The sequence below is a fragment of the Phyllobates terribilis genome, unplaced genomic scaffold (genome assembly GCF_046119375.1).
Source record: "Phyllobates terribilis strain yellow unplaced genomic scaffold, ASM4611937v1 Scaffold_2__4_contigs__length_985480577, whole genome shotgun sequence".
Lineage (NCBI taxonomy): Eukaryota > Metazoa > Chordata > Amphibia > Anura > Dendrobatidae > Phyllobates > Phyllobates terribilis.
Window position 1 is genome coordinate 72,673,373 of NW_027362762.1, and position 14,545 is coordinate 72,687,917.

At 46.3% G+C, this 14,545-nt stretch overlaps 1 protein-coding gene across 4 annotated transcripts in view; it reads right to left on the reverse strand.

The window, feature by feature from the left end:
* DYNC2H1 (dynein cytoplasmic 2 heavy chain 1) overlaps nucleotides 1–14,545 on the reverse strand; it is a 525,522-nt gene that overhangs the window by 433,379 nt on the left and 77,598 nt on the right. For all 4 annotated transcript variants that reach the window (XM_073662117.1, XM_073662115.1, XM_073662114.1 and 1 more), the window contains exons 33-38: nucleotides 9,926–10,108; nucleotides 7,968–8,150; nucleotides 7,639–7,862; nucleotides 6,381–6,496; nucleotides 4,441–4,640; nucleotides 3,405–3,669 (exon numbers count right to left, since the gene is read on the reverse strand). In XM_073662117.1, the coding sequence (XP_073518218.1) occupies nucleotides 3,405–3,669; nucleotides 4,441–4,640; nucleotides 6,381–6,496; nucleotides 7,639–7,862; nucleotides 7,968–8,150; nucleotides 9,926–10,108 (1,171 nt within the window). The remainder of the gene's footprint in view (nucleotides 1–3,404; nucleotides 3,670–4,440; nucleotides 4,641–6,380; nucleotides 6,497–7,638; nucleotides 7,863–7,967; nucleotides 8,151–9,925; nucleotides 10,109–14,545) is intronic.

The following is a 14,545-nucleotide window of genomic DNA, read 5'->3' on the forward strand; positions in this document are numbered from 1 at the left end:
GCACTCCCCACACACACAGTATTCCTGCAGGCACAGCTCTCCCTGCAGACGGAGCACTCCCCACACACACAGTATTCCTGCAGGCACAGCACTCCCCACACACACAGTATTCCTGCAGGCACAGCTCTCCCTGCAGACGGAGCACTCCCCACACACACAGTATTCCTGCAGGCACAGCTCTCCCCACACACACAGTATTCCTGCAGGCACAGCACTCCCTGCAGGCACAGCACTCCCCCCACACACACAGTATTCCTGCAGGCACAGCTCTCCTTACTAACACAGTATACCTGCAGGCACAACCCTCCTTACAAACACAGTATTCCTGCAGGCACAGCACCCCCTGCAGATGCAGCACTCCCCACACACACAGTATTCCTGCAGGCACAGCACTCCCCACACACACAGTATTCCTGCAGGCACAGCACTCCCTACAAACACAGTATTCCTGCAGGCACAGCTCTCCCTGCAGACGGAGCACTCCCCACACACACAGTATTCCTGCAGGCACAGCTCTCCCTGCAGACGGAGCACTCCCCACACACACAGTATTCCTGCAGGCACAGCTCTCCCCACACACACAGTATTCCTGCAGGCACAGCACTCCCTGCAGGCACAGCACTCCCCCCACACACACAGTATTCCTGCAGGCACAGCTCTCCTTACTAACACAGTATACCTGCAGGCACAACCCTCCTTACAAACACAGTATTCCTGCAGGCACAGCACCCCCTGCAGATGCAGCACTCCCCACACACACAGTATTCCTGCAGGCACAGCACCCCCTGCAGATGCAGCACTCCCCACACACACAGTATTCCTGCAGGCACAGCACTCCCCACACACACAGTATTCCTGCAGGCACAGCACTCCCTACAAACACAGTATACCTGCAGGCACAGCTCTCCCTGCAGACGCAGCACTCCCCACACTCCTCACAAACACAGTATACCTGCAGGCACAACCCTCCTTACAAACACAGTATTCCTGCAGGCACAGCACCCCCTGCAGATGCAGCACTCCCCACACACACAGTATTCCTGCAGGCACAGCACTCCCCACACACACAGTATTCCTGCAGGCACAGCACTCCCTACAAACACAGTATACCTGCAGACACAGCACTCCCCACACTCCTCACAAACACAGTATTCCTGCAGGCACAGCACTCCCCACACACACAGTATTCCTGCAGGCACAGCTCTCCCTGCAGACGGAGCACTCCCCACACACACAGTATTCCTGCAGGCACAGCACTCCCCACACACACAGTATTCCTGCAGGCACAGCACTCCCCCACACACACAGTATTCCTGCAGGCACAGCTCTCCTTACTAACACAGTATACCTGCAGGCACAACCCTCCTTACAAACACAGTATTCCTGCAGGCACAGCACCCCCTGCAGATGCAGCACTCCCCACACACACAGTATTCCTGCAGGCACAGCACTCCCTACAAACACAGTATACCTGCAGGCACAGCTCTCCCTGCAGACGCAGCACTCCCCACACTCCTCACAAACACAGTATACCTGCAGGCACAACCCTCCTTACAAACACAGTATTCCTGCAGGCACAGCACCCCCTGCAGATGCAGCACTCCCCACACACACAGTATTCCTGCAGGCACAGCACTCCCCACACACACAGTATTCCTGCAGGCACAGCACTCCCTACAAACACAGTATACCTGCAGACACAGCACTCCCTGCAGACGCAGCACTCCCCACACTCCTCACAAACACAGTATTCCTGCAGGCACAGCACTCCCCACACACACAGTATTCCTGCAGGCACAGCTCTCCCTGCAGACGGAGCACTCTCCACACACACAGTATTCCTGCAGGCACAGCACTCCCCACACACACAGTATTCCTGCAGGCACAGCACTCCCTGCAGGCACAGCACTCCCCCACACACACAGTATTCCTGCAGGCACAGCTCTCCTTACAAACACAGTATACCTGCAGGCACAACCCTCCTTACAAACACAGTATTCCTGCAGGCACAGCACCCCCTGCAGATGCAGCACTCCCCACACACACAGTATTCCTGCAGGCACAGCACTCCCCACACACACAGTATTCCTGCAGGCACAGCACTCCCCACACACACAGTATTCCTGCAGGCACAGCACTCCCCACACACACAGTATTCCTGCAGGCACAGTACTCCCCACACACACAGTATTCCTGCAGGCACAGTACTCCCCACACACACAGTATTCCTGCAGGCACAGTACTCCCCACACACACAGTATTCCTGCAGGCACAGCACTCCCCACACACACAGTATTCCTGCAGGCACAGCACTCCCTGCAGACGGAGCACTCCCCACACACACAGTATTCCTGCAGGCACAGCACTCCCCACACACACAGTATTCCTGCAGGCACAGCTCTCCTTACAAACACAGTATACCTGCAGGCACAACCCTCCTTACAAACACAGTATTCCTGCAGGCACAGCACCCCCTGCAGATGCAGCACTCCCCACACACACAGTATTCCTGCAGGCACAGCACTCCCCACACACACAGTATTCCTGCAGGCACAGCACTCCCTACAAACACAGTATACCTGCAGACGCAGCACTCCCCACACTCCTCACAAACACAGTATTCCTGCAGGCACAGCTCTCCTTACAAACACAGTATACCTGCAGGCACAGCTCTCCCTGCAGGCACAGCACTCCCAGCAGGCACAGCTCTCCCTGCAGGCACAGCACTCCCCACACTCCTCACAAACAGTATTCCGGCAGGCACAGCTCTCCTTACAAACACAGTATACCTGCAGGCACAGCACTCCCTGCAGACGCAGCACTCCCAACAGGCACAGCGGTCCCTTGTATTTGTACATAAACAGCAGGGTGTAAGTATATGTATATACACTGCTCTATACCCTGTGTAATGCATACACATGCCCTGCTGTATTCATTCTATAATATGAACACATTCATCTTTCGTTCCCCATCCAGCCACTCACCCACTCATCAATAATCTTCATTGGCAGAGCTGGTGTTCTGGTGCTTTGTGCATTACGTCTATTCCCTGTAACAGTGTCCTGTACAGGATATGGTGCTGATCCTGTGTGTGACGCTGAAGGAGGAGAGCGAGGGTTGTAGGCCTGGTTACAGGTCTGTGCTCACTGCTGGCTTGCAGCCTAGCACAAGTGGTGGTGGGAAATGTAGTCAGAAGGGAGCATAAGAGAAAGTGATTGCTATACCAACACAGCTGGTGACAGGGCAAAGGAAGTGAAGAAGAAAGGTGTAAAACAACATGAAAGTGGCAGAAAAAGTACATGGGGATCCATTGCCATGCGTGGTTACTGGGACTTCTAGTTCTATGCACGCTTAGAAGAGCACATTAGCAACAGAGACACAATTTTATTGCAGAAATTACTCACCTTGAGGCTCTCGGACCACTTGACGTGCACTGTTGGTAAGGACGCCATCCGACCACTCTCTGGTATCCATATCTATGTGTCCGAGCAGCTGGTGTCTCGGCATAGCTTTAGGATTCATAGTATACTGTTTTACAACCTTTCCAGTCTTTCCAAGGGCGGCTCGTAACATGCGCCATAGAGAAGATTTGCCGGCGCCACTTGGACCAACAATTACTACTCCCATTCTTTGGCGAAGCTGCTCATATAACTCCAATGCTTTCTTAATCTGTGCGGATAAAGTGCAAACAAGAGAACACGTGAAGAGACCAAAAAAAGGTCATAAAGACAAAACCAAAAAAAGCACGGCTATTAATAACAAACTCTCTCGGTGAAGTCACAGTAACATTACACAGTGTTACCAGAATTTTTGATCGGCAAGGGCTCGGATCAGAAGATCACTAAAATGAAGAGGTAGAAGAACTCAGCTGATCCCTGCGCCCCTTCAGCTGTGTTTGGTTGATCTTTGGAGACATAGGGTTAGTGGACTCATTTTATATAGAGCCATATACAGGGGGAAAGGGTTACAGTGATCAGATCACAATGATCAGTGGGGTGAGGATTATACTGATCAGTGGGGTGAGGATTATACTGATCAGTGGGGTGAGGATTATACTGATCAGTGGGGTGAGGATTATACTGATCAGTGGGGTGAGGATTATACTGATCAGTGTGGTGGGTGTTACAGTGAACAGTGGCGGTCAAAGTGATCAGTGGGTGATCCCAGTGTTCAGTGAAGGTCCCGGGGATCAGTGGGGGTCCCGGGGATCAGTAGAGGTCCCGGGGACCAGTGGGGGTCCCATGGATAAGGAAAGGTCTCGAGGATCAGTAGGGGTCACAGGGATCAGTGGGGTCCCAGAGACCAGGGGAGATCTCAGGAATCAGTGGAGTTCCCAGGGATCTAACATTTATAAATGCTGATTGTGGGTAAACCCCTGTAACAATGTCCTGTGAGCTCAGTAATACACCGTCTCCATCTATGGTAATGCAATGCACTTACCTGGCTTGGTATGATCTCTAGATTTGCTTCCTCAAACGCCTGCTGTAAGGCGGCACTTAATTCTATGTACTCCACCTCTTTAAAATCAATTCCAGGGAAAACGTCCTTGATCAAAGCGTCGCACCGAGAGCAGTCAGCGAACGTCAGCTTGGACATGGTATTAAGCCTCAGAGCCTGAACCACAATATGGCTTTCACTGACTGGAAGGTAAACAGACATGTGAGCTACAGATTTACACGGATAAATGTCTACAAGGAAATATAAGACCAGGGACATGGGGCAAATACACTGCAAAACATAACCATCACCGATAGCTATTTAGTCAGATGTAAAGTCATGTTGGCCTATGCAACAAAGTACAGGTAATTAGTTTGTGTGTCTTTGCAAAGCGGGCAATATGTAGTATGCAGGCTACATATATCTGAAAGGGGTATTCTCAAAATCATAATGGGGTCTTATAATAATGTGAAATATAGAGGAGCGATGTACTGCAGGATGGGGCTCTGTACAGGCAGCTGAGTGGAGAGAAACTGCAAGATGGGGCTATATACAGTGGCTGAGAAAAGAGATATATTGCAGGATGTGGCTGTATATTGAGGGCTAAGTGGAAACATATACTGCAGGATGGGGCTGTCTAGAGGGCTGAGAGGAGAGATATACTGCAGAATGAGCTGTACATACAGGGGACAAAAAGGAGAGATCTACTTAAGGAGGGTGCTATATACACATGGCTGAGAGCAGAGATATACTGCAGGATAAGCTGTATACAGGGGTCAAAAAGGAGAGATATACTGTAGGAGGTGGCTATATACAAGAGGCTGAGATGAGTGATATACTGCAGGATGGGCTGTATATACTGGGGACAGAAAAGAGAAATATACTGCAGGAAGGGGCTGTATTCAGGGGGCCGAGAGGAGAGATATACTGCAGGATGAGCTGAATACAGGGGACAGAAAAAAAAGATAAACTGTAAGATAGGGCTGTGTATACAGGGGCTGAGATTAGTTGAGCGGTGTTTGTTTTTTTGCTGCTGAGAGATCAAAGATGTGAAATTGCAAATACTGTTCTATTGATACCTACTGCAGAGGATTATCTTTTGTCATATGCATCAACGAAGCAGCATTTTCAGCTTCGCATCACTGATCTGTCTGCAGCAGGCAACAAACACAGCTCTGCACTGCTGTTGGGGAATAGGGCAGGAGTGTTGAATTGTGGTAAAAGCAGCCAATGATGTAAAACCACACTGCAGCTATAATGATGTAGATAGCAGATTATAGATTTGGTCAACCAGGAGTAAAGAGCGCACAGAAGCATGGGGTGAATTCTACACTTAGATTAGTTTAATGATAACTGAAACAGGTAGGGCTAATCAGGAGAACACAGGAGAGGATGAATAGGTGTCTAAAGTGTTAATGTATACTTCCAATTACAATTCAGTTTTACTATGTTATGGCAATTAATAAGATGATTTTAATATACCTATTTCTGCTCTTTACCTATTTGTGGAAATAATCGGCACCAGTTACCCCTGCCAGTGACTTCATAAACTGCTATACCCACTACAAGCCTCAGAGGCCTCTGGGTGGTATGGACAGCTAAATAATGGACTCTCCAATTATTTCCAAAAGGAAATTAGCACCGATATTACTAAATAGAGGTGCAGAGCTATACTGTACACACACTCTCATAGTAAGGAGCAGCACGCTCTAATGAATGATCGTTGTATCGCTTCACTGATGACCGGAGAAAAATATGAGGACTGGTAAGATGCAGAAAGCCTAATTCATCTCTGACACACAGCATGCATGAATAAGAATCAGCTATGAAATGATGGCCGTCACGTGTAAGTGTTCACACTGTGATGTCAGCAATGTAATGTCAGCAGCGCGGTGATGCACGCCTAACATATCAGGCAAGGACGCAATCATGACAAATCTTACTGCTCAGCTTTGCTCCATTTTTCTTTAATGGCTGAAGAAGATTCCCACAACCTCTAAGGACGGTTTTCAGGGCTCGTAATCCCCAGTCATAATGCTGCTGAGGGGTCAGCAGTTCCCTGCAACGCAAAACTCAGTTACTGCCGTGCATTACAGCATTTATATATTACAGTATAAGGTTACTTGTCTCATCTTGGTAAATGGATAAAATTACAAACTGCTCATAAAAACAAGCAACTTTGCAATTTTTTTTTTCTTATCAAAAAATCCTCTCTGTTCAAGAATGAAGACATTTTTAATTCTATAATTCCACTGCCTAGGTTACCGGCCACCACTGGAGTCTATCAGAGGTGGCTGGTTTTCTAGACAAGAAGCATGTGCTACTCTGAAGGAGGACAGATCACTGGATCCTGCCAGCTTCGGTGTCCCCCCCCCGGGCGTCATTGGCATCCTGGGAGAGTGATTTGTGGGGGGGCCTCCATGTCGCTAGTCCGAACGATCATTCTTCAGCAGAACACTGCTCCCCGGCTAACAGGAGGCAATGAGGCAGAGGAGCGGTGCGCTGCTGAAGACAGAAGAAGGGGACATGTCAGCTCTCCAGACATATCGGTTTTACTAAATACTTGTTTTCCCCATGAAATAACAATTCTAGAATGAAAAAAAAAAAAAAGAGCTTGTGAACTACATAGTTAACAACTGGGTGTTACTATTCGGCTTGTCAAAGGGGTGTGTCTTTATAACAATGGGTAATGACATCACTGATTGGACAGTTGTCACTCCCAAATTGTAGCGCCTTCAGCAGAGCCCTGTCGGCTATGGTAACCTATCATTCCCTGCGATCACCTCGCGGGGGAACAATAGGAGCTTGCATGCGCACCAGCATTTGAATGCTACTGTCAGAGATTGACAACATTTAAATGGTTAACCTGCAGTGATCAGAGCTCGCTCTGGTCTCTCCCAGGGGGGAAACAGAGTGATGTACAGGCTCAATTATAAGTCTAGGCACCCGTACACTGCTCAGTGAGACCTACTACGCTCTGCTGAGCGCTGCTCTGCTCTCCAAGAGAGCCAATGCCTCACATTTCTGGTGGCTTATCTCTGGAAAACAAAAGGATCAGCAGCCCAAAATCGGTCAAGCCAAATCCTAATGTCCCCTAGACAATCATACATCTGGGGCCCCCTATAAGTATGAGGGTTTTAAGCCTTGGACGGCCCCTTAGATGGATATCATCTTCTGTTCCATTATGGTACACTTATTTACCTGGCTAGATTAAAGATGGCCACCAGCTTCCGACCCAATGCCTTTGCTTCCTTAAAACCTTCAGAGTAAAGAATAACCTCGGCGATGAGCTCGTTGTCCGGTCGGGACATGGCAACTGGCCGGAAAAGCTGTTTTAGGTTGTCGGGCAGCTTTTGCCTCCCACCATAGCCCTTGCCGGCAGGATTCATCGTTATGAAGATGCCAGAATTGGGGTCTAAATCCACCTAAAAATAAAATGTCATCAGTATAAAAGTGCTATAATAAAAAAGGTAATAATAATAATAATAATAATAATAATAATAATAATAATAAAATGAGTGTTGCTTCACCTCCTTCCCCAGCAGCTCGCAGGCGGCTCTGTGGTTCTTCAGAGAGTCCTGGATGGTTTGGATCTGCATGGACACGGCGGACAGCACGGCTTCTTCAAGTCTATTGAATTCATCAAAGCAACCCCAAGCTCCGCACTTCACCAGGCCAACAAAAATCCTCCCCATAGACTTGACATCAATGCCCTGGAGGAAACAAGGACAGTAAAAGCGTCGTTCTATAACAGTATCTGCTTCATATCACATGCAGGTCTATATGGCAGAAAGTGACCTTTTTGCTCTAAGAGTTTCCGCTAAAATGTACTATAAGGGGCTGCGCAGCAATAAAAAAAGATATTGTCCCCAGCTGTGAAATGACTACCTGCCTGTGAAGTCCCCAGCTGTGAAATGACTACCTGCCTGTCCTGGTGATTGCACTGGTATCTGATTACTTTGTTACAGCGATAAGGAACCCGTAAACCCAGAGGAAAGTTGTATTTATTCACTGGCTTAAAGGGAACCTGACAGCTGATACATACTGCCCGAACCACAGGCAGCATGTATGATCTCAGCCATGTATATATAAAAGGGTTTTCCCATTTACAAGATCCTATCCCAATATGTAGTAGATGTAATAATAATAATAGCAAATACTGCCAATTAGAAATGGGTATTGTTCTTCTGACTCGCTGTGTCGCTTACCCCATGTGCAGGGCATTGCAGTAGCTTAGGTATCCATGGTTACGACCAATCATATAGTGACAATTAGTTTAGTTAGTGGTCATAACCAAGGATATCCAAGCTACTGCAATGCCCTGCACATGGGGTAAGCGCCATAGCAAATCAGAAGAACTATATTACATTTCTAATTGGAAGTATTTGCTAATATTATTATTACTGGGAAAGGATCTTAGAGATGGGAACCTCTAACTCTGAAACACTGCAGAATTTCAGCGTTTCATCGCCGGTGGCCAATGACACACAGTTCTCTCCCTATACATGCACGCAAGGAAAGACCTGTCATTCAAAGGGAGCGAACAGAGAGAAGATGCCAGAATACCACCTATCCAATTAGTCTCCGACACGGCTCGGTCCCCTGCAAGTTATAAAGTAAGTCTTTCTTTGAAATGCCGCAGTGTTTCAGAGTCAAACCTACCTGGCTGAGATCGTAGCCAGCACCTGATACTCTACGTGCTGCCTGTGGTTCAGGCAGAATGTATCAGCTGTCAGATTCCCTTTAAAGCAAGAGATGGGTTGCAGCAGTCACATAGATTTATAATCATGGCAGTAAACGAAGACCAGAAAGGACCCCCAGAACAGCAGGGGATTTAATAGGTAAGAAATGCTTATTTTCATTCTAGCACTTTCTCTGCAATTCTTTATACTTGTATGGATCTGATTTTCAGGGCCTTCTATCTCCTGCCTCGATCAAGCTGTATTTAGGTCAGAAGTCCATTTCTTTTAGGGATTGTCCAGGACAGCTACCCAAATCCCCTAAACCTCCACCATAACTGCAGTGCACCCTTTAATGCTTTCTAATGAGCCCCTTTATGTTGTTTTGCAATTGCTAAATAAATGTAAAATTAGTCAGGGGAGCATTGATTTCCCTGGACTAATCCTCCCTCTGATTAGCCCGGCCCCGTGGGTGCGAGTCACATGATCTGAGAGAGCAACGTTACCGTCGGCTCTTTGCAAATCTTGCGGTTGGATGGTTCCTGCGCCACTTGCTGCCTTGCCGGGAAGTGCGCCAATGAAATCTGGTCGGTGGTGATAAGAAGCCTGGAACCATGCTGCTAGTATCAAGAACAGCTGCGCGTTGGGGGTGCCAGGTGTCGGACCCCCATCAATGAGATACTGATAACCTATTCTTAGAAAGGGTAGATATAGAAGTAGTGGAGCAACCCTTAAAAGGTCTATTTTAGGTCCGTGTCTCGTCGCCATCATCATCACTACATGTGCCACCTACAGTTTAGTATTTTCACCTCATCACAGTTGAAAACCAACACTTGTCGTCCCAGGAGTCCACCCAGAGCCTTCACGGATTCTGTTTTACCAGTCCCGGCGGGACCATAAGGATTTCCTCCCAACCCCATCTTGATGGCCTGAGTCAGCGTGAGGTAGCACTTGTCCGTAAGAGGGGTGTACACCAACTTGGGAGCGTTGCCCTAAAACCAGATAAAAAGAAGATCGAAAAGAATTGCAAGAAATCAACTCCCTGTATGGCAAACCATGGGAAAAAAAAGTGTCTAGAAAATCTTTAGTAAGCGTGTGATGCTGGATGAGACCCCCAGAATCTGACTGCTCCCTCCGACATACAAATCCCAGTGGCACATATTTAAAATGTATTACACCAGGACACCCATTGATAAATCTGCCCCACAGTGTTCAGTGCTCGGGGGTTCATTCACAAACACTCACTTAAAGGGGTCGTCCAGCCTTAGAGTGACTGCAGACTTGTAGCCTATGTGACTGCAGACTTGTAGCCTATGTGACTGCAGACTTGTAGCCTATGTGACTGCAGACTTGTAGCCTATGTGACTGCAGACTTGTAGCCTATGTGACTGCAGACTTGTGAATCATCACATCGCACGGACTGCATGCTGTGAGTATTCTCCAATGCCGGCGACAGGAGCGGGCGGTCAGGTGACTGCAAGTATATGATCTGCATACTCCTGGCCACATTCAGACTAGACATATCCAGCCTCATTGAATACACTTTAACCCCTTTACCCCCGAGGGTGGTTTGCACATTAATGACCAAGCCAATTTTTACAATTCTGACCACTGTCACTTTATGAGGTAATAACTCTGGAACGCTTCAACAGATCCCACTAGTGGTAAAATGTCTTTGATAAGACTTTCGCTTATTTGTGAAAAAAATTGGAAATTTGGCAAAAATTTTAAAAACTTAGCAATTTTCAAACTCTGAATTTTCATGCCCTTAAATCAGAGAGATATGTCACACAAAATAGTTAATCAATAACATTTCCCACATGTCTACTTTACATCAGCACAATTTAGGAAACAACATTTTTTTTTGTTAGAAAGTTATAAGGATGAAAAGTTGACCAGAGATTTCTCATTTTTCTAACAAAATTTACAAAACCATTTTTTTTTTTAGGGACCACATCATATTTGAAGTGACTTTGAGGGGCCTTTATGACAGAAAATACCCAAAAGTGACACCATTCTAAAAACTGCACCCCTCACGGAGCTCAAAACCACATTCAAGAAGGTTATTAACCCTTCAGGTGCTTCACGGGAATTTTTGGAATGTGGAAGTAAAAAATGAACATTTTACTTTTTTTCACAAAAATGTTACTTTAGACTCAAATATTTTTATTTTTGCATCAGTAACAGGAAAAAATGGACCCCAAAATTTGTTCTGCAATTCCTTCTGAGCCTGCCGATACCCCATATGTGGGGGAAAACCACTGTTTGGGCGCATGGCAGGGTTCGGAAGGGAAGGAGCGCCATTTGATTTTTTTAATGTAAAATTTGCTTGAATAATTAGCGGACGCCATGTTGCGTTTGGAGAGCCCCTGATGTGCCTAAACAGTGGAACCCCCCCCACAAGTGACACCAATTTTGTAAACTAGACCTGTCAGGGAACTTATCTAGATGTGTGGTGAGAACATTGAACCTCCAGGTGCTTTACAGAAGTTTAGAACATAGAGCCGTAAAAATAAAATAAAAAAATCTACATTTTTTTCCACAAAAATGATCTTTTAGCCCCAATTTTTTTATTTTTACAAGGGTAAGAAGAGAAAATGGACCCCAAAAACTTTTGTGCAATTTCTCCTGAGTACGCCGATACCCCATATGTGGGGAAAATACACTGTTTAGGCGCACGGCAGGGTTCAGAAGGGAAGGAGCACTGTGGGACTTTTGGAATCGAGAGAGGACGCCATGTTGCATTTGGAGAGCCCCTGATGCGCCTAAACAGTGGAAACCCCCAAGTGACCCCATTTTAGAAACTACACCCCTCAAGGATTTTATCAAGGGGTATAGTGAAAATTTTTAACCCAGAGGTACGACACAGAATTTGATAACATTAGATCATCAGATTTTACAAAGTTGTCATTAGTCTTGAGCGCAAGTGCTCGCTACTTGAGTTTGCATCGGGTACTCGGGTATGCCCCATGTATCGCGGGTGCTCGAGTGACATGCTCGAGTCCCCGCCTCACATGTTTCATGGTTGTTAGACACCCAAAAAAAACATGCAGGGATTGCTTGTGTATGGCAGGCAATCCCTGCGAGTTTTTTTTGGCCGCGAAGCATATGGGGCGGAGACTCGAGCATGTTACTCGAGCACCCACGATACTCGGTGCATACCCGAGGAGCACCCGATGCAAACTCAAGTAGCAAGCACCTGCGCTCAACACTGGTCGCCATATCGTTATCATTTCTCTTTTTCTTTACTTTTGAAAAAATCCTAACACAACCCTAATCCTAGCATAACCCTAACCTTAGCCCAACCCTAACACTAACCCTAACCCAACCCTAACACTAACCCCAACCCTAGCCCAACCCTAACACAACCGCAACCCTAACACAACCCCAACCCTAGCCTAACCCTAATACAACCCCAACCCTAGCCCAACTCCAACCCTAATACAACCCCAACCCTAATACAACCCCAACCCTAATACAACCCCAACCCTAATATAACCCCAACCCTAATATAACTCCAACCCTAGCCCAACCCTAATACAACCCCAACCCTAATACAACCCTAACCCTAATACAACCCCAACCATAACCCAACCCTAACCCCAACCGAAACCCTAACCCTAGCACAACCCTAACCCTAGCCCAACCCTAATACTAACCCCAACCCCAATACAACCCGAACCCTAATACAACCCCAACCATAACCCAACCCTAACCCCAACCCTAATACAACCCCAACAATAACCCAACCCTAACCCCAACCCTAACCCTAGCACAACCCTAACCCTAGCCCAACCTTAACACTAACCCCAACCCTAACACTAACCCCAACCCTAACACTAACCCCAACCATAGCCCAACCCCAACCCTAACCCCAACCCTAACCCTAGCACAACCCTAATACTAGCACAACCCTAACCCTAGAGTTTATTTTTTACGTCGTTCCTTGTGCGGTATAAGTGATTAGACTATTTTATTCTTCGGGTCAGTGCGATTACAGCGATGCCAGATTCATATTGGGTTTTTATGATTGACAGCTGTTACACATTAAAAGACTAGTTTTTGCATCGCCATATTTTGAGAACTATAATTTTTCCATATTTCGGCTGACAGAGTCATGTGACTGCTTGTTTTTTGTGGGAAAAATTGACGTTTTTATTGCTATCATTTTCGGGCACGTGACATCTTTTGATCGCTTTCTATTCCGATTTTTGGGAGGTAGAATAAACAAAAACAAACAATTCAGGAATTGTTTTTTGGGGGGTTTTTTTATGCCGTTCCACGTGTGGTAAAATTGATAAGGCAGCTTTATTCTTCGGGTTAGTATGATTACAGCGGTACCACATTTATATAGTTTTTCTTTATTTTTAGTGTTTTTTACACAATTAAAACTATTTTATATAAAAAATAATTTTTCTTGCATCACGTTATTCTGAGAGCTATAACTTTTTTATTTTTTGGCTGATGGAGCTGTATGGCAGCTTGTTTTTTGCAGGACAAGATGACGTTTTCAGCGGTACCATTTTTATTTACATTCGTCATTTTGATCACGTTTTATTCCATTTTTTGTTTGGCGGTATGATGATAAAGCATCGGTTTTTTTTTTTGTTTGGTTTGGTTTTTTACAGTGTTTACTAAAGGGGTTAAATAGCAGGACAGTTTTATAGGTCAGGTGGTTCCGGACGCGGCAATACCAAATGTGTGTACTTTTATTGGTTTGTTGTTTTTTTTTTCAAAATAATATTTATTTATGGGTACAGTATATTTTTATGGGATTATTTTCTTGATTTTTTTTTTTTTTGTTAAATTTCTGACACTTTATTAACTTTTACACTTTGTCCCACTATGGGACTTTCACTTTTTTTTAAGTCTGATCGCCTGTATAGAATAGAGATGCAGCAGCAGCATCTCTACGCTATACAGCCTGTCAGAGCTGCATGCAGAAGTTACTTTGATCGCGCACTGTGCATGATCAAAGTAACTTCCTGGTATTTGGTGACCCGGATGTCGTCATGACGACTTCGGGTCACAGTGACAACCACCGGGAACCAGCACAGATAGCGCGGGACACCGGGGAGCAGGTAAGTATTGGTGCTTACCTCCTCTTGCTCCCGAAATGCTGCGATCGACTTCCATCGCAGCATTTCGGTGGTTAATCTGCTGGAAGCGGTGCGGGACCGCTCCTAGCACCGGGTGTCAGCTGTGCCAATCAGCTGACACCCAATTAACAAACAAAGTAACACTCTAACGCTAAGGATGTAAATATGAAGTATGAAATATGAATAGGATTACTGCTGTAGAAAACCGCTCCGAGCACATAGCACCCGATGTCAGAAGTTACAATCAGCTGACACCCGGCGGCGACTGTGCCGCACAGCATGTGTGCGGGTGAAATCGCCAGAGAATACTAATACGTATCTGACCAAAAA